Here is an 18,092-nt window from a genome sequence, read left to right on the forward strand (position 1 = left end):
TTAATTACGATTCAAAAATAACGATACCTTTCAAAATGCTGTTCAATCTTTAATACTGGGGTAGCGTCAAAACCACAAATTTCTTGAGTTGGTGGCCAGCTGTTTACATGACGTGGCCTGCCATATAATCTTCACAGCTGAGTCGATGGGCTGCCCGTGGGAGCAGCCAATATGGCGATGGTGCAGGGGGTCAGCTCCTGGCCGTCACAGCTCTGGTGCCGAGGTCAGGGTTGACACAGTGGGCACTGGGAGGTGACAGAGCTGAGAGGACTGAGGAGAAAGGAAACTGGGGGTGGCAGAAAGAGAACGAAAGCCCTTACAGGCTGGATTAAGTGGGTCATTAGTTGTGTTTTAGGATGTAAAGAGACAGGGCGGGGAGTGTGGATGGGACAATAACGATTATTCCGTGTTGTGGTGTATTAGTCACACACTTGGTAATTTGCATGTCGCTTCATGTAATTGCTTCTGTCAAACCCAGGGGTCAGGTGCTATCACCGTTCCTAAGAAAGGCACACATGTAGTGGCAGAAACTGGGTTTGAACTCTAAAGCCCACGTCCTTTCCACTGTGATGTGTTGGGGAAATAGAGACGAGATTTAATTAAAAAGTTTGAAAATGGCACATACATGATCTGGAATAGTCTGGGAAAAAAATTGAGAGCGTTGAGGTTCTAACTTTGAGGAATCTGAACAAATGGATGTTTCATTAATTGCCATAACATCTGATGGCAGATTCATAATTCCTTATTTTCAAATCCCAAATCCAAGAAGTTTTGAATTTCAAGTTTTTTGCTAAACTTGGGGCATAGAGATTGGCAGCTAAAGCTAACCAGAAGTGACAGGAGGCTGTTTATGGTCTTTACAGATCACACTTAGTGTGAATAGTCACATGTTTTGCTGAAGAAAATTGATGCGTTCTGTTACAGAGCATTGCCCCGGGGACGTTACGGTGTACGCGTATGCTTCTGAAAAATGCATGAAGTTCTGAATGCGGAAGTGTAGCTGGCCCCAAGCTTTCAGAGGGACCTGTGTAGCTGGCACCTTTTGTTTTCATGTCTTGAAAGTGTCCTCGTCAGCCGGCTTTTATGACCTCCAAACTAACTGGAGAAAAATGCAGAGCTTCTACCAGAAGGGGGAGCTCTGACCCCACCAGACTGACTTCTAGGAAACCGAGGTGGTTGAAAAGGCGTTTAGGCCCTGAGAATGAGGGCGAGGGGGAGGGGGACAGGTGTGGCCGTGGGGAGGTGTATAACGGGGAGACAGTTGCTTTGAGATTTTAATACTTCGCATCTCAGCTAAGAGCCTGATTTTCTTTCTCTAGATGGGACAGGAACAGACCTTTGGACTCCTTAATGTCCTGGAATTTTCTAGGTATGTTTCTCTTTCACGTACTTGAAATTATATGTGTAACAGCGTCATCAGAGTGTTTGCTTGACGGTGTGATTAAATATAGAACGTAAGTATTAAATATAGTAAATATATCTCCACAAGCCCTCTTCTCCCTGGAATTTATAGGTTTCATTAAAGAAAGAGAAATAGGTAAAAAAAAAAAAATTTTTTTTCCACATGAAATGTTGTGCTCTCATATCCTTCATTTTCTATAGATTTCCCTAACCAGATGTCCTCTGTCAGGAGCCACAGACACGTCTACAGTGTTTGAGGTCCCTTATTTCCATTGGTTCTTCCCACGTCCATCCGGGCACTCTATGCAGGGTCTGAGAAACTGACAAATGAGGGTAGATGAGATCAGATCATCCCATTAGAGGCCTGGTCTGAGGCGGCCAGTTCTCCTGTATGTATCTGAACTCAGTCTTTCCCAGTGTAGTTTATTTAATATAAGACCTGGGAATAATTGTTAGATTGTTTGTTTCCCTAGGTGCTTCATAGTTTGTCATAAACAATACCTTAACGTTTTGGATTTTTCTTCCTCCTTAACACTGAATTGTCTATACTAGAGCAAGGTTCTGTTGCCGTCTCGAAAGCATCTTTTCTTATTCTTAAAAGTAGGTGGGGTTTTCAGTAACCTTTGTTAAATGACCTCCACATTGTTTGCTCTGTCTGCTTTAAAAGCTACTTGAAAAAGATGAGTTTTTTCACCCTCTCGTAGGAAGTGCTTTCCAGCTCTAGTCGTTAGTGTTGGGATGGTGAACTTGAACTTTGGTGGGTCAGGAGCCCTTGGGGCTGAGTGTCCAAGAGGAGAGAGAGAGAGAGAGGGTTGATAATAGTTCTTGTGGGGAGCAGAGGACGGGGTCTCTGTGTGGGGGGGAGGTGAGGCACACAGCAAACATCTCTCCAGACGTTTCATGCCCCAGCTTTTGTTGATGTCCCGGAAACCGTGTGCTGTTGTGTGGCTTCATTAACTGGAACCGGCAGTTATTATTGGAAGGAAGAGGCGGAGAGAAGAGAGTTGGATAAAAACAGGTGAATATGGATGGAGACGTGAGGATGTATTAAAAACAATTCTCATGGGAGAGTGAGAGGGAACAAAAAAGTCATTCGTGGTTCTTTTTTGTTTTAGTCGACTCATCTTTTTCCAGATGCCACTTAGTCACTCCTTTGAAGTAGTTGGTGTCAGCCCTGCTTTACACAGACACTGAAATGCGAGACGAATAACTTTGCTCAAAGGGTAGCTGAGAGAGGATTCCAGTCCAGGTCAGAGACAGCGCTGTGCGTTAGGATGCGGGAATGGACACAAAGCTGGAGAGAGAATGTCCCCTACTCTTTGGAACGGGCAGTCCATTGGAAATGACCTTCCCGGGGGGTCTGAGGCCCACTGCAGCTGGGACGTGTTTCGGGGGGAAGAGATTTTGCAATGGAAGGAAGGACGAGAGGAGAGTGGTCGGTCTTCTGGTGAGCTTAAGGCCTGGCGCTGCAGGAGGGGTCGGTGGGGGCCCAGGTGAGGCTGCACAGGGGGCGGGGTCAGCAGGGAGGGGAATCCGGAGACCGTGGGGAGCCATGGAAGGTCCCCTGAGTGCGGGTGGGTCCTGACGGAAGGTGACGAAGGCAGCGTCCCTGCTGGACTAGGGAGAGAAGCGCTGACTGCTCATTTCTTTCCTCCCCGGCGAGAGGAAGACTCAACGAGGGGCTTTTGAGTTAAGTGGGTTCATAGCAAAGCTTCCCACTTTGCTACTTACTGGGCAGGTTACGTCTTGTTTCCGAGCTGCACAATGAAGGAAAGTTCTTTTACAGAGCATCATGAGAAGGGAGTCAGATGCTCACAGTAGATGTTTAAGTTCTCTGTTCCTGTCTCTTCTATAAATAGCTATACCACTTTGTTTCTACGGCAGGGAAAGGAATAGGTGTGTGTACATGATGTGTAAATAAAAAGAGCGGGAGGTGTACAATTAAAGTCCGACTTTGAGGGGAAAATAGGGAAAAACGGAACTTGCTCATTTTGGGGCCTGCCAGCTCACCTTCCGATTTCTTTGCTGTTTAATCAAAGGACGCAGGTCCGATAAAACAGACCAATGACGACTTTCCTTTTTTTCACTCTTACAGCAACAGAAAGAGGATGTCTGTGATTGTCCGAACGCCCGCGGGACAGCTCCGGCTCTACTGCAAAGGGGCCGTAAGTACTGGCTGGGAGCCCGGCCCAGCGGACGCTGCTGCCTTTCCCAGCTGCTGTCCCTGTCATTCATTCCCTGTCCCTGGTAGTTTGCCCGAGGTTGGACGGCTCCTTCGGGTTTGCGGCCAATCAATTTGGGTAATGATGGCTCGAGCCGGGGTGGCAGAGACGGTGCGTGGAAAGCTTGCTTTTAGTCAGCGGTTGGTTTCAGAAACAGAAGCTCGCTGTGTCATGGGGAATCCTTGGAGTGTGAGTTCTGGTTCCAGATTCACACAGTGGTGGTGACTTTGGGAAGATAAAGTAAATGGTTTTGACCTGTGACAATCTTCTTTTAAGTACCCTGAGAGATAGATATAGGTATTTATCTATCTATATATCTATATATCTGTCTACATAGAGAGCTATATCCACCTCTCCGAGTACTTAAAATAGCTGTTCTTCTCAATTTTTATGATTTATATTTTTACTCATCAGAGCGCTATGCAACAGGCATGAAGGTCATGTCCATTTGTGGCCACATTTTTACTGCCCCCTTTGGTCAGTTTCCTGGGTCTGGCTTTTTGTCCTTTCTGCCTCCCAGGAATCAAATCTAAACATATTATCTTTAAGAAAAGATGTTATTGCCAATAAGCCTAACTTACAAAACTATATCCTGTTAAATTATGACGTTATGCATTGAGGGAAAGAATTATTAAGCTCATTTTATGAGACCGTGTCAGAAAGATGAAGCTACATACTAGGATCATGATTGGTTGAAAATCTTACTAATCTTTATCAATTGTGGGAAGAAACATGGCCTTATTTGAATATACTGTGACTAGAGCTTTGAAAAAATGAGTAGTGCATGTGATGTCTAAATGCATTCTATCTGAACCCATTAAAGAATTCTGCGTTTATAGTGACAACAGAAATCAGGGTCACCTAGGTTATGTCCTCACGTGACATGCTTTTTAAACTTTTTGTTTGTTTATTTGCCATTGTGTCCTAAGTACCACAGAAAGTACAAAAGGGCACAATGTGGGGGTGGCGCAGAGGAAGGCTGTGACTGTAAACGGCGTGAATACAGGAACGCTGCAGTAGGAATTATAGGATTTAATTCTCTTCAGCCTGACCGTCCGCCCCACCCCCACAGCCCCAACCAAGTTAGATTTCTATTAAGAAAAATTCAGTGTCCTAAAACTGTACTGTTTATAACATATTTGGTGGATCACCTGTGGCATCCGGTCCCCCAGCCCTGCTTGTCGGTCATGGCAGTCGTCACCGGGTGATGAGTCGTCACACTCACCTGGGTTCAGTGCCTAGGGGGTCGAACCCGCCCTAGTTGAGAGCTTTGACCGCGGCAGGAAGCAAGAATGTGCTCGAACAATATAGGATGTGTGTTTCACCCTCCCCACTTCTGCAAAAAGACGTTATAAACTGTGGTATGAGCTTTGCAGATTCGGGTGAAGGCAGCGCCCCTGGGCTCCCTGACTCTCCTGATTGATGCCTGTGGTCCTCCCCAACATGCTTTCGTTTTGATGCCTCCATGCCCGGTTCGCTTTCCAAACTCCTGACTGACGTCAGCCAAGAGCTCAGCTTCTACTCGCCCGCTCAAGCTGTCTCACGCACGCAAAGTGAACAGCACGGACACGAAGCCACGCTGGCAGTGCTGACCCGAAGCTCTTCTCAAGGACGTGTCAGTCACCATGTTTCCCTATTTTACAGGATAATGTAATTTTTGAGAGACTTTCAAAAGATTCAAAATACATGGAGGAAACGTTATGCCATCTGGAATATTTTGCCACGGAAGGTGAGTCGAAATTTGGAAATGTTATTTTTAACCATTGATGTTGTAGTTTCAAGGGCCCGTGGCTGGAGCTTGGGTAGGCGGTCGCGTTCTGAAGACACGTCATGTTTGTGCTCACCTGGCTTGGTAGGAGTGTGCTCTTCTAGCGCCAGCCCCCGTCCCCAGCCGTCACATTCTGTGCCGGTGGCAGTGACGAGATGCGTGGCACAGTCCATCTCAGTTACCTGCATGTGACTGTTAACTCTCTCCCTGCAGTGCAGAGGCAGAAGGCAGGCCAGGTCACAGTACGTAGGATCAGCTCGCAGTTACGGCCCCCTTTCTTGGAGAGCCCGTGTTGTTATTTTCCCGTCTCTCTCTCGTTATCCTACGACAGTGTAAAGTTTACTCCGTAGAAGTGGCACAGAGGAAGCTAACGACTTAAGGAAATAAGTCACTGAACTCATAGAGAAAGACGAGGAAGGCAGTTCTCTGAAAGGCTTTAAACGACACGGATAAAAGCTGGAGCCTTAAGTGCTGACTGCCGCTTTCCTGTCACGTGCTCCTGTGACTACACGTGTGCATTTATGTGCACACGTGCACACACACACACACACACACACAGACATGGCTGCTCGAGTCTGGATCTTTCACATGGTAGCACATTGGGCTTCTCTTGCCGTCTTGAAACGTGCTTCCTGCCGCCTCCGCCTGCTGACACCTGCCGCTGTCTGTCTGCGCGTGGACCGGGCACCGCTCCTGGGCCCCTCTGCCGAGGAAGTCCCCTCTCATGGCTCCTCCTGTACTCGGAGTTGCAGAAGAGGCAGCTTTAAAACAACTCTATTGTTAAAAGACACTAGAGCTGTTTTAAAATTCCCTCGTTCAGTGTCTGAAAGTTGAATTAGAGCGACCTAAAACGCGTTGGTTCCTTCAGATTTTTTGAGCATGCTGGTATATACGACGGAGCCGCATGGCGTGGCGTGCCTCTGTGGCTGTTTTGCAGGCCTGAGGACTCTCTGCGTGGCTTACGCTGACCTCTCAGAGAAGGATTATGAGGAGTGGCTGGAAGTCTATCAAGAAGCCAGCACCATATTGAAAGACAGAGCTCAGCGGCTGGAGGCCTGTTACGAGATCATCGAGAAGGTACTGCCGCCTGAGGAGAGGCGTCACCGCCCGTCAGTCGATGACTCAGAGCAGGAATCCTTTCCCTATAAAGTGATGTTCTCTTTTCTCGTGAGCTTTTGCTTTTAATCATTTCTTTCTTCGCTTTAAGAGACACTTAGTTTTTATGAGCTATCTGAGATCCAGCCACCCTCAGCTAAATGATATCTTAAGACGTTTTAGGTCAAAAACAGCCTCAGTGACTTTCTGGGATTGCCTCAGAATAGGCTTAAAAAGATTAGCTCATTCTGTTGAGTTACAGGAGCAATCAGAATTCGTAAGCTGGCCAGATATACTTAGTGTTATACATACTGAGAATTTCACACTTACTTAATCTAATAATTTTTAAGCTTTGCCACTGCTACTCCATATTGCCTACTTTGATTTTTGTTGTTATTCTTTTCCATTTACCTAAAGACATTAGCTTTCTATATATTGGATTCCCTCTGTTACAGAACAAAATGCAACCTCGTAAATTTGAAGATCTAATTGGCTTGCTTAAGCAGGTTGTGATTGGGGCAGCACCCCATCCAGCAACCAGAATGGGGCTCTGAGGCATTGTACAGATGGAAGGTTTTTAAAGGCAGAAGGGTGTGGCCGGGGAATTATTAGCCAAAAGAAAGAAAAGATTCTTCTTGGTCCAGGTCAACTTCTTTTGTGAGGAAGGGAATGGCAGGGGGTCTTATCAGGCAGATCGCCTCACTCATATTGATCAGAAAATTCCAGACTGACTGGTTTCAGATTCCACTGCAGTGAGAGGCTGAAACTGCAATGCAGGGTAGTTATTAAGTTTTGGTTTGGTGCTGGGTTTCGCCTTTTTCTGTGTCCTGTCAGCAACCATTGGTCCATCCAGTTTTCAGTTTCTTATACCTCTGAAGTCATCACTTGATTGCTTTTTGTTTTTATTCCTTTGTGTGTGTGTATGTGTTTTTATTTCCGCTTTGCTTTTTTATACTCAGCTTTTGAGTTTTATACTCACTTGTTTATCATTTTAATGGAATTTGGGTAAGAGCAGAACTGAATTCAAGTGTTTATTTGCCCTGCTTTATTGGAAATATCCAAAGTTCCTTTTAGAATCGGAAAAGAGGTTGAATCGGTGACGTGCACAGGTGTATGGGGTGGCTTTCCTCACCAGTTGATTCAATTTCAGATGAGGTCAGCTTCTCAGCACTGAATCAGTCCTTCTTGTGCGAACTGTAACATAATACTTGATCGTTTGTGGAGTGAAAGGGACGGGCTAAGGCACTATCAATACCCTCAGGATAACCCGCCCGAGTGCTCAACTGCCAGTGACTTTTGTCCCAACGTGCCTGTGGACCAAAAATGAACGATGAGTACTGGGTTGCTCACGTGGCTGGAGAGGTTCTCACACTGCGAGTGGTTTTGGGATGCCACACATCTAGATGTTATTAATTTTCTGCAAACAAAGGTTTAATGAGGAGGAAATAAGGTGGTTGTCTCAGAACCCTGTGACTACCTTTCTTTCATCGGGGTTTCGTCATAAATGCTGCTCTTACGTACATACCAAACTTTAATCAGAGGTATTTTTCATCTAGAATTTACTGTTACTCGGAGCCACAGCCATAGAAGACCGCCTTCAAGCAGGTGTTCCAGAAACTATAGCAACTCTGCTGAAGGCAGAAATTAAAATATGGGTGTTGACAGGCGACAAGCAAGAAACTGCAATTAATATAGGTAATTAATTTTAAAATAGTTCCCTGATACTGTTTTTTTGGTGTCATTTTTAAAGTGTCTTCTTGAAGTGCCTAAGGGGTCCCCAAATGCATAGAAGATTATATTTTAGAGAACTCTTCATTCTAAGGCCAAGAAAATTGTACCAAAATCAAATGAAGATGCTCTAATGAGAATTATCTGCCTGTTATAAAACATTATACTATTGCATCTTCCTGAAAAGTGTTCAACACAGTTATATGGATTATAGAATTCAAGAATTGACAACTTGGATTTTATTATTGATTTCTTCACAAAATTTTAGTCTAAGAGACTGAGAGCATGTTTTCACTAAGTTTAAATATGTACTGTTATTTTACATAATTGTAACCATTTTTATGATTTTACCAGTTGATGGGTTTTTCTAAGAGTCTTGTATTTTTCCCTTCCTCACTTGGGTTAGCAACTTTTTTGCTCGCTAAGAATCGCACAGAAATCGAAATTGCAGACAGGGAATTTAAGTCCAACTTCACTTGTGTTAAAGAGGTACACTTTAAGTTTGAAAAGGAGTTGAAACTAATAATTTTTTTAAAAAAATCTAATTTTGATTATTTGATTTATTTTAAAAATCATCTGGTACTTCTGTCACCATTATGGTTTAACAAATCCTGGTGCATATGTGATGGAATTAATACATAAGGACGACATGACTTGTATTTATGGAAACAGATTCTTTGTTACAGCTCGCTTCAGGAAGAAACATACTAGAACATCTGAATTTAAGTGACGGTTGTCTTGTTCAGAGTGAATTCCCTAAAACGTTATTGGCTGAATCCAGTGGTGCTCTTTTTCTTGAACCTTCTTTTTTGAATCAGCTCTGACTCTCTTAAAGGGATAACCTTGACTATAGACAATACCTACCATCTAGAGTGAAGTTCATCTTTTTTTTTTTAAATTGGACAAAAGCCGTTTAATCATTTCTTACCAGGGCTATAGCTATCAAATGCAGTTTGGGCTCCCAACCAACTGAAACTAAAGTCACAAGAGTGTGACATATGATTCATGAGTGGTCTCTGAAGCATCGGGTATAGACCATTGATCGATTTGTGTGAGTTGTCTCACAAAAGCATGATTTTGGAAAACAGCGTGGTGATGTTTCTGTGCAGAGCCATCACTGCTACCAAAAATTATAAACCTGTAGCTACAGCCCTTTGGTGATGTTGGCTACGTCTTTATAATGAAGGGTCATACCTTCGCTGTTGGTATAATGTCTCTTTCTATGTACATCGGCCCTTCAGGGATTATTTCCCTTAAAATTTGGCCTAAAACACCTGCTCTTGATCATATAGGGCACATAGAGTTGACTGCCGCCCTGAAGAGCTTAACATTTAGGGATGCGTTTTCTGATCTCCACCAGCAATAATAAAAGAAGTGGGTAAACATGCAAGTTAAAATCGAACTGTAGCGATAAGCTTTCTTAATATTCGAGTATTTCTGCCGGACAAACAGCCTTGGTCCCTAGCCCCGGATTTAACTTCCATAAGCGTTTCTCGTGTTCACCCCAAGAAGCGAGCGTGAGAGGGGACTGCCATCTCCTGCTGCCTTAGCCGCGTCACCCTGCCCTCCAGAGCACACATGTCCCTTTTCCTGCTTGTTCTTTGTGTTACACCTGAGCTTATCAGAGTCTAACCAAGTTTGAGATAAACACAAGTAAAAGCAAAGGTCTGAAAATCAACCCAGAAAACACCAGTAGGTTCTCATTCCCAAAGGAACGTTTTACTTGCACACAGTGGGTGTCCCCAAGCCTTATGAGACAATCGATACCTGTCCAGTTTTTACAGGTAACAGTCATATTATTTTGTGCTGTTTTTCAAAGAAGGTATAACAGCATTTGTAGTTTTGGTTTCAGAAGCACTCACATCCATTAGATATGTTAAAATTGATCTTTTTTAAATTTTATTTTTAATTTTTTAATTATAATTGACAATCGGTATTATAAAATTGGTCTTTTTTAGCCAATGCTCCTCAAGACCACTGGAAGATGATGCCTCCTACTTCTAAGCTGATGACTTTGCCAAGGTCTCAGATTTATCCTGGAGCTTTGCTGTATTTATATTTGTGCACGTTTGTCAATAGAATTCAAACATCTCTTTGGTGTTGCTAAGTATGCTATCGACAGCTGTGAAACTTATGTTCTTTGAAGAAACTATGCCTGAATTCTTTTTTCACTTTGCATTCAGAACTCAAGTTTGTAATCCTGGGTGATAATGAGAGATTAAATGTCGTTTTCTGACTTAGAATATCTGTTGAGCTTGCAGATGATACAGAACATGTAGACGTCCAGACATTTTATCAGACTTGCTCGTGTCAGACCATGGGTGACAGCCTAAGCATCACGAGGCCCTGTTCCAGGTGCATTCTGGATTTTAAGCCCATGTTCTAGCTATATAGTCCTCATCCCCTCAGTAAAAGAACCATTATTGATCTCTCTCATTGTACTGACTGGATATTCCGTACACTGTACTGCACTCCACATGTGTTTTGGGGTACCCAGGAGATAGTTGGGAAGAAGATCCAATGTCCAGAGGTTCTACTTCTGGATGAAATAAAGAAAGAGAACAAATTAAGAGTGTCTGCTGAGCACCAAGCTCTGTGCTAAGACTGTTTTCTGGACACTGTCTTTAGCTTTTACATGCGAACCGTGTCAAGCGGGGAAATTCAGGGTTTACAAAGGTCACGCTCTGTTAGTGACCAACATGGTGCTAGGTCTCAGGGCTCATTTTAAATGGAGTCACACAGCTTTCACAAAATCCACTCCCTGAAATTCTAGTTGGCAGACCTGGGGAGAATGGTTCTGTATTTCATCCATTGTAAGATGCCCGTTGTTGTTATATTTTAACGTCTCTGAAGTTGGGTTGCCTTACAATTGTTGACTCATCCAGTTTTAGTTGGCAGCATGTCCTTCGTGGTACATATAGTAAGAGCTCACAGTTGAAGGTGACCTGTGGTGTGCTTGGGCTGTTGGCTCTCTTTAGCATGTGATCTATATTGATCATAGTTAGAAATTTTATTTTTAAAGTATAACTTGTAGTTCATGCCTTGAAAATAAATATGCTTAGCCAAATTCCAATCCAGGATATTTGTGTCTCTTGTGACTATTATGTACGTAGATAGTCATCTTGCCTGTGGGTTTCAGACCCTTGCTATGCTGTGCTTGCATTTATGCAAACTAGCTGCGTTTTAAGGAGTCGGCAATTTTCTTTTTTTAGGCTTAAAGTTTGGCATCAGCCAGGCTAAAGCGAAACCTCAGGTGTGGCCTTCGGGACTCGTGTGGCCGTCATTTCCTTGTTACCCCTGGATAAAAAACATCTTCTAAATAGTTAGACGCTAGATGTGAAGTTTTCTGAATCTGTAATTTGTCTCTAATGAATGTAGGATGAGTGAGAACAAAATCCTGGTGGGTGTTCCATTTTAAAGTCATTAAGATGGAAATGGCGTTCATCGTAATCCACGTGGGAGTCGGAATTCTGCTGCCCTCCCCTTGCATTTTCCTCCCCCATCATGTGACACTCTTAAACCGCTTCAGTAGTCTTAGAAGTTTAATTTTTTAAGAGTTTTAAGTAAGTTTTATTTACTTATTTATTTATTTTTAATTTTTTTTTAGGCGAGGCAACCCTTGGTTGACCTCACAGATTGCAAGGACCTTGTCAGCTTACAATCCTTTATTTTTTTTTTATTTTTAACACCTACAGCACTTGGCCTTCCTAGGTGGTCTCCCATCCAAGTACTAACCAGGCCCGACCCTGCTTAGCTTCCGAGATCGGATGGGATTGGGCTTGTTCAGGGTGGCATGGCCGTAGACATTAAGTAAGTTTGAAATATGGTATTTGCCCCTCCTATTATTATCTATAGATTGCCTTGCTTATTAAAAGGAAGACAAGTCCCTATGCGCAGGTGAAGCTGGGGCAGTGTTTGGTGGCATTCATACTTTTAGTGTTGTTTTTCCAGAAAAGTCAGATACATTATTTCTTTGATTACGTGCAGCCAGCATTGTCACCTGATGCCCTGCTATCAGCTTAGGGGAACTATGTTCTCTAATAGGGGGATGAGTTAATGATGAGTGAAGCAGATCAGGAAGCACTAACTATGCAGTAGAGATCTTAAGCATGACTGCTATAACCGGTAGTTACTTAGTGAATGTTAGCTATATACTGTGCCGAGTCCTTTATGTAAAGTTTATAATTAATTCCCTTTGAGTAGGCATTACCTCTTTTTGAGAGACGAAACCGTGGCACCGATACGTCAAGCCACTTAGCCTAGGTCACAGAGGTGTGAGAGTGCTGATAATCTGAGCAAGTGACTGCCATACTTGACGTTCACTTCCCAGGAGGAAAACTATCTGAGCCGAAAAAGACCTGGGCAGACTTGACAGATGAGATAGGCTTAAAACCTGAGGCTTCAAGAGTTTATTTAGGTAGGAATAAAAAAAAGAGACTGAGCTCAGAATGGGTCAGGAGGGCCCAGTTTGGGGGAAGGTCACGAGGCGAAACCGAGTGTGTCTGGCATGTGACGGAGTGTTCCTAAGACGGGCCGAAGGATCTGGAGGGAAGGTGCCCTGCCGTGACCAACCCTGGGAGAGTCCTCAGCCTTCGGGCTCGGGATGACGAAGGGGTCTGCCCTGAGCCTCTTTGATTCCATCATGAATAAGGCCAGGGTCCCATCTTTCATCACTCATTCCTGGTGTCGGGCATGTGCTTCGTACACAATCAGATGCCGATTGACTGCTTTCTCTGTGAAAATATTCAGAACGAGCAGCACACTTAATGAGGGTTTGGAAGCCTGTTGCATCCCAACAATGTGTAGCTTCATTAACCCGATCCTAGGATGCATGGTTAGGAAGAATAAATGTTCCCTAACCCTGCCAAAACCATGGCTGAGGAAAAGTGGATTTGGATATGTATCTTTGATGATAGGAGCTTACTTCAGAAAAAGAGACCCTGATTGCAAGATCTAAGAGATTGGGTTTGATAATGTGTTTTTTAGTATGAATCGTTATCTTATTGTCTTAGAATCGAGTCCAGCTCTCAGTACTATAGACTCTGTACTGTTTCGATTTCTTGGGACGCTGATCATACTCAGGTTGTCGAAAGACCGAACACCTTTGTAGCGTACCATTAGTTTCAGCTGTAGTAAAAAGTGAACTCCCCCAGGTTCTCGTCTCAGTCATTTTACGGCTGTCTTGTTAGACCGCGAGAGTAAAGAACTAGATGTCAATTTACAAGTGCGGACTGACGGTTCATACCTGGCGTTTCTCCAAGAGTTGATCTCATTTTATCCAAAAACATTAGAAATCAAGCACACTAAACGTGGATTGACATAATTTGATGTGCTCCGTTAGCTAAGTCACAGTTAACTCTGTTAAACTTCCATGGTCTGTCTACTGCAAGTGTTCTGTGTGATAATTCTCTAAGCAAAATCTCGCTCCATTTTACAAATGAAAAGAAAAACAGCAACCTGGTCCTTCTCAGAAAGCTTTAGCTTTGTATATTTAAATTCATGCAGGTGTCAGTGGTTTTATTTATTGCCCTCTCCCCCGCAATGGCTAGAAAAGTACTTAACGTCTTTCCATATCTTTGTGTAGCTTCAGTTGTCAAGTGGCATTCCGCTTAAATTGAAAAATATAAAATAAAGCAGCAAGCTAGGGCTTAAAAATTACAGCTCGCTTCTGCAGCTGTTGTTTAAATCAAAAACTACCAGCAAATCCTTTTGCATCAGCTTTTCTAAATTTGTAACAGTCTCTATGGCATGAAGTTGCCTGAAGTCTCTGGGGATAAAGAAAGAGTGAGCCTAACGTGGAAGTGATTAAAATGGCAATATCTCCTTTTGTGAATGAAAATAAAATATAGGCCTCCCTTCTGGACCTAGCCTGAGAATTTATGTGAAGGAGGAATACATTTGTAAAGTTTTAATGGGAGACAAAGAGTTCAATTATTTTAGTCCTACCACGCAGAAATTTTAATGGCATTCTGGGAAATTCTCATTTTTACTCATCCCTATTGTTAAAATACGGACATGACCAAGTTTGAAAACGCACAGAAAATTGTATCATGTCCCAACCCCATGCCTTTTTGTTTTGTTTTAGAGGTTTAATAGATATTTGCCTGTGTGGTATTGTGATTTTAAATCATTCAGTTTGTTTTAGTTTTTAAAATAACATGTGGTAGTTTTAACAAGCGAAATAACTGCATTCCCTTGAGATAACCATCGTTAACAGCCTGGACTATGTCTTTATGGTGTTGCTTTAAAAAAATAACATTTGGATTAAAAGCTATAATTTTGTGCTTTCAAACTAAAATTTGTCTTCTGAGCCGATTTGCAAAATATTCCTCTCGAATGACAATCAGTGAAGGATATGCTTTGTACATTCCAAAATAAACAAATAAAAATATTTGTTCCTCCTCCTCCTCAAAAAACAAAAACAAAACAAAACAAAAAACAAGGTTTTCTTGGTCTTAATTTTTGTCTGTCTGGAATTCTATTGTGTGTCTTTCAGTAGAGTCTTCCCAAGATTTAAAGGAGACCTGCTGAGGGGAACCGAGCACACGAACACGACAGTTCTGTGGCTTGTCCCCTAGTTCAGTGCCTGTCTCCGTTTCTAGTTACCGTAGCACCTGTGGGGATGGATATTTCCGTTGTGCTGTGGAGGAGAATGCATGCAGGCTTCTCCTTGCTTTAGAAACAGCACTGGTTAAGGCCCTTCTTTGAGACTGTCACATTCATCCTTGTTCCAAGGTTGAAATTCTGTGTACCGATGATTTGTTTCATGCGTCTGTAATCAGTGACCCATTAGCTTAAGGTGCTGAGAAAAAAACGGGTTGTCAGGGCCAGTTTACAGGTGGAAGGAATCTCGTCTTTCCTCAATGAGATGAATTGAGATGGGGGTTGGTAAAAAGCACACGATGCCAGCTCTCTCTTGAGGGGCACTGAGAAGGTGGAGGGTAATTTTAAAGACTAGAGATCCGACAGATACCTGGTTTGGCGGTTTGCTGGAGCCACCTCCTCCCCAGGGTGTGTGGATTTGATGGGGAGGAGTCGGTAGATGCTCTCATCTTGGTCTCGGGTGTCACTGAGTGTCCCCAGCTGTCTCAGAGTGGATTGCAAAGCCTGAGTAAGAAAAAGCTTCTTAGAAAATATGTGGAAAAGAGTATCTTGCACTCCATAGAGATAACTTTATTTAAAAAGTGGATGAAAATTGTAGATAAGAATTGGTGTCAGAAAACTTTTGTTCTAAAACAAACTTTAAAAAAAAACCCGGGTTTAATTCTTGAAATGAAGATTGCTTTGAACTTTTGGTACAAAAAGTGACTCCCTCGATGGAGAATAGTATTCCTATGAAATCAGTTGTAAGAATCACCTACTTTTTCAAAAAGCAAACGAGGGATCTTGATATGATGATAGACATGGTTCTGTTGATTTAGGAACACCATTAGATTTTATTTGTCTTTCTAAAGTGTTTGCTGTTATTTTAGATAACCCAAGGCTTATACTAATGTTATACAAGGATGACAAGGATAAAGAAAAATCCACAGAAAATTGACACGTATTTATTTCAGCATTAGATACGAAGACCTCCCCAAGCAGTTCTCTTAAAGCTGTCTGCAAGAATCAAAATCAATCTAAAATTACTTTTCCTACTCTTCACTCTTGCCCAGTTCTTCTCTATGAACCAGTAGCTCTAAAGTGATGATAAGGAAGATATGAGAAGGGAAGCTGAATTCGAACAACCATTGAAAAAAGACGCATTCATGGACGGAATGGTCAATTCACGTGTGTTGTCCCTTCTCTTCCTTAGGATATTCCTGCCGATTGGTATCACAGAATATGGCCCTGATCCTACTGAAGGAGGCTTCTTTGGATGTAAGTAGTTTTTCAAAAGTTGCATTTGATATAACCATGTTATACTCTTTATTCATTTGTTTCTACTATGCCTGATAATCTAAACAGAAAACTACTGTGTGTTTCTGTTTTTATTTATGAACAAATATTATCAAGTCTTATCTTTAATCTTCAAAATAATAAGCTTAGAACATTGCTGCCTGATAATACTTTATTTTACTCACCTAGAATTGTGAATTTAAAATAGGATAGTTTTTAATCTGGTTTAACTTCCTGCTGTGATTTTCATTAAGTGGTGATGGTTAATTCCAGTGCTGGTTACTAAAGAGACTTGTAGGATTTTGTTCCTAGTACAAACTTAAAATTAAAGATAATATTCAAGTGTCAGGAGTTGTTTAAATTTATATAGTAATAGGATACATATGTACTTAATTTCCTAATGCCACCAGCTCATAGGGAATTGGATGGCATGGTTCTCTGAGCATTTTAGACACCTACCCACCCCGTCATGGCTGAAAGTCACTGATGAGACCAGGAGTGGGAGCTGATTTGAGAGTAACCTATGACCTGGGAAGTGGTTTGATATGAAGATATGAGCTGAACAATGAGATTCATTTGTCAGGCCTTTTAACAAGGGCTTGTGACTGACAGGCACCCAAAGCCACACTTCCCGTCAGCCGATGATAGGACTAATTATCATTTTAGATGGAGGAGACACAGCACAGAGATTTCTATACTTGCAAATTGGCAAGGCCATGGATCCTGTGCAGGCCAGGCACTCTCTCCCTCTTCCAGACGCCCCTTCTCTTGTCAATCTCTAAGTCCCTAACTAGTTGCTTATTTTGGGATCTAGAGAGAAAAATGATACTTCTGTGAGGCCTTACTTCTAGAACACGTATTTTCTGTTTCTGAATCATGAGTACTAGGAATCGCTCGTTGTATTTTTAAGAAAAACATTAGCAAAATCCGAAAGGTTGGATTAGGTCATAGGGTACAAATTGTGTGGCCAACTAGCACATGTGGCTGCTATTGACCATAATAATAACCCTTTGACATATGTGGCAGCTGCTGCCAGAGTCTGCAGCCAGGATCTAGGTGGGGGGTGGTGGTATGTGTGTAATTTAAGCAATAACACAGAGATTAAATATGTAATTGAAAATGATTTTGCAGAATAAAACTGAAGTCTGGTGTATTTTGAACAGGAAATTATTGCAGACATATAAATAGCTTACTGTACAGTTTGATTATAGTTTTAGTAGTAGACAAGACTCAATGGATAAATCTCCACACGGAGATTCAAGAAGGACAAAGTCTCACTGCCTTTGTATGAAAATCACAAAAGCTAAAATGCCATACCGAATGTAAAAACAGTTTTATTTCCTTCAAGTTAATTGTTTTGACTGTAATTACGTGGAGAGTTATTACTTCATGGCCATATACAATTTCTTTATCATAGTCTAATATATTAACTTGACGTTCTTTTCCTTGTTATCGTGTGGCATTGACAGAAGTTAAATATTAGATTTTAGTTTTAGAGGTTGATTATTTTTATATCTTAATTTATTTAAGTTATAGGATTTTCTATTCCATTGAATCCATGAGTTATAATCAGTTTTTGTTATATCAGTTCCCTTCCTTGAGAAGTGACAGGATAGTTTGTGAGTAGGAAATGATTTGAAGAGTTTGGCTTCTGCAGAGTGGCTTATCTTGACAAAAAACTCTTAAATTAGGTCCAGAGACGAGGCCTTAGGTACTCACCTTGCTGACCCAGTTCTTGCTTGGTGTTACCTCGACTTTGCTGTCTATTGTGGTCTTATTTCTGAATTTCTCAAATTCATTAATTTTTGTTAGAATTCATCGTGAAATTTACTAAATTATTTATATTTCTATTTTCCCATGGTTTTCTTCATTACTGCAGAATTGGAAAAATCAGCATGGTCCTGGGGAGAATATTTTAAGAAACATGCCCCACCGCTTCATTGTTCCATCTGAGCTCTCCCCCTCATCAATCTTAATATATACACTGAAAATACACACAA

General features: G+C 42.1%; 1 protein-coding gene and 1 pseudogene across 1 annotated transcript in view; one reads left to right on the top strand and one right to left on the bottom strand.

The window, feature by feature from the left end:
- Positions 1-18,092, top strand: part of ATP8A2 (ATPase phospholipid transporting 8A2) — a 470,091-nt gene that overhangs the window by 73,326 nt on the left and 378,673 nt on the right. The window contains exons 18-23 of the mRNA XM_006915835.2: positions 1,320-1,369; positions 3,497-3,566; positions 5,268-5,352; positions 6,329-6,468; positions 8,043-8,181; positions 16,010-16,074. Of these exons, the coding sequence (XP_006915897.1) occupies positions 1,320-1,369; positions 3,497-3,566; positions 5,268-5,352; positions 6,329-6,468; positions 8,043-8,181; positions 16,010-16,074 (549 nt within the window). The remainder of the gene's footprint in view (positions 1-1,319; positions 1,370-3,496; positions 3,567-5,267; positions 5,353-6,328; positions 6,469-8,042; positions 8,182-16,009; positions 16,075-18,092) is intronic.
- LOC112482945 lies at positions 11,901-12,019 on the bottom strand (annotated as a pseudogene).

Source organism: Pteropus alecto, unplaced genomic scaffold (assembly GCF_000325575.1).
Source record: "Pteropus alecto unplaced genomic scaffold, ASM32557v1 scaffold16, whole genome shotgun sequence".
NCBI lineage: Eukaryota > Metazoa > Chordata > Mammalia > Chiroptera > Pteropodidae > Pteropus > Pteropus alecto.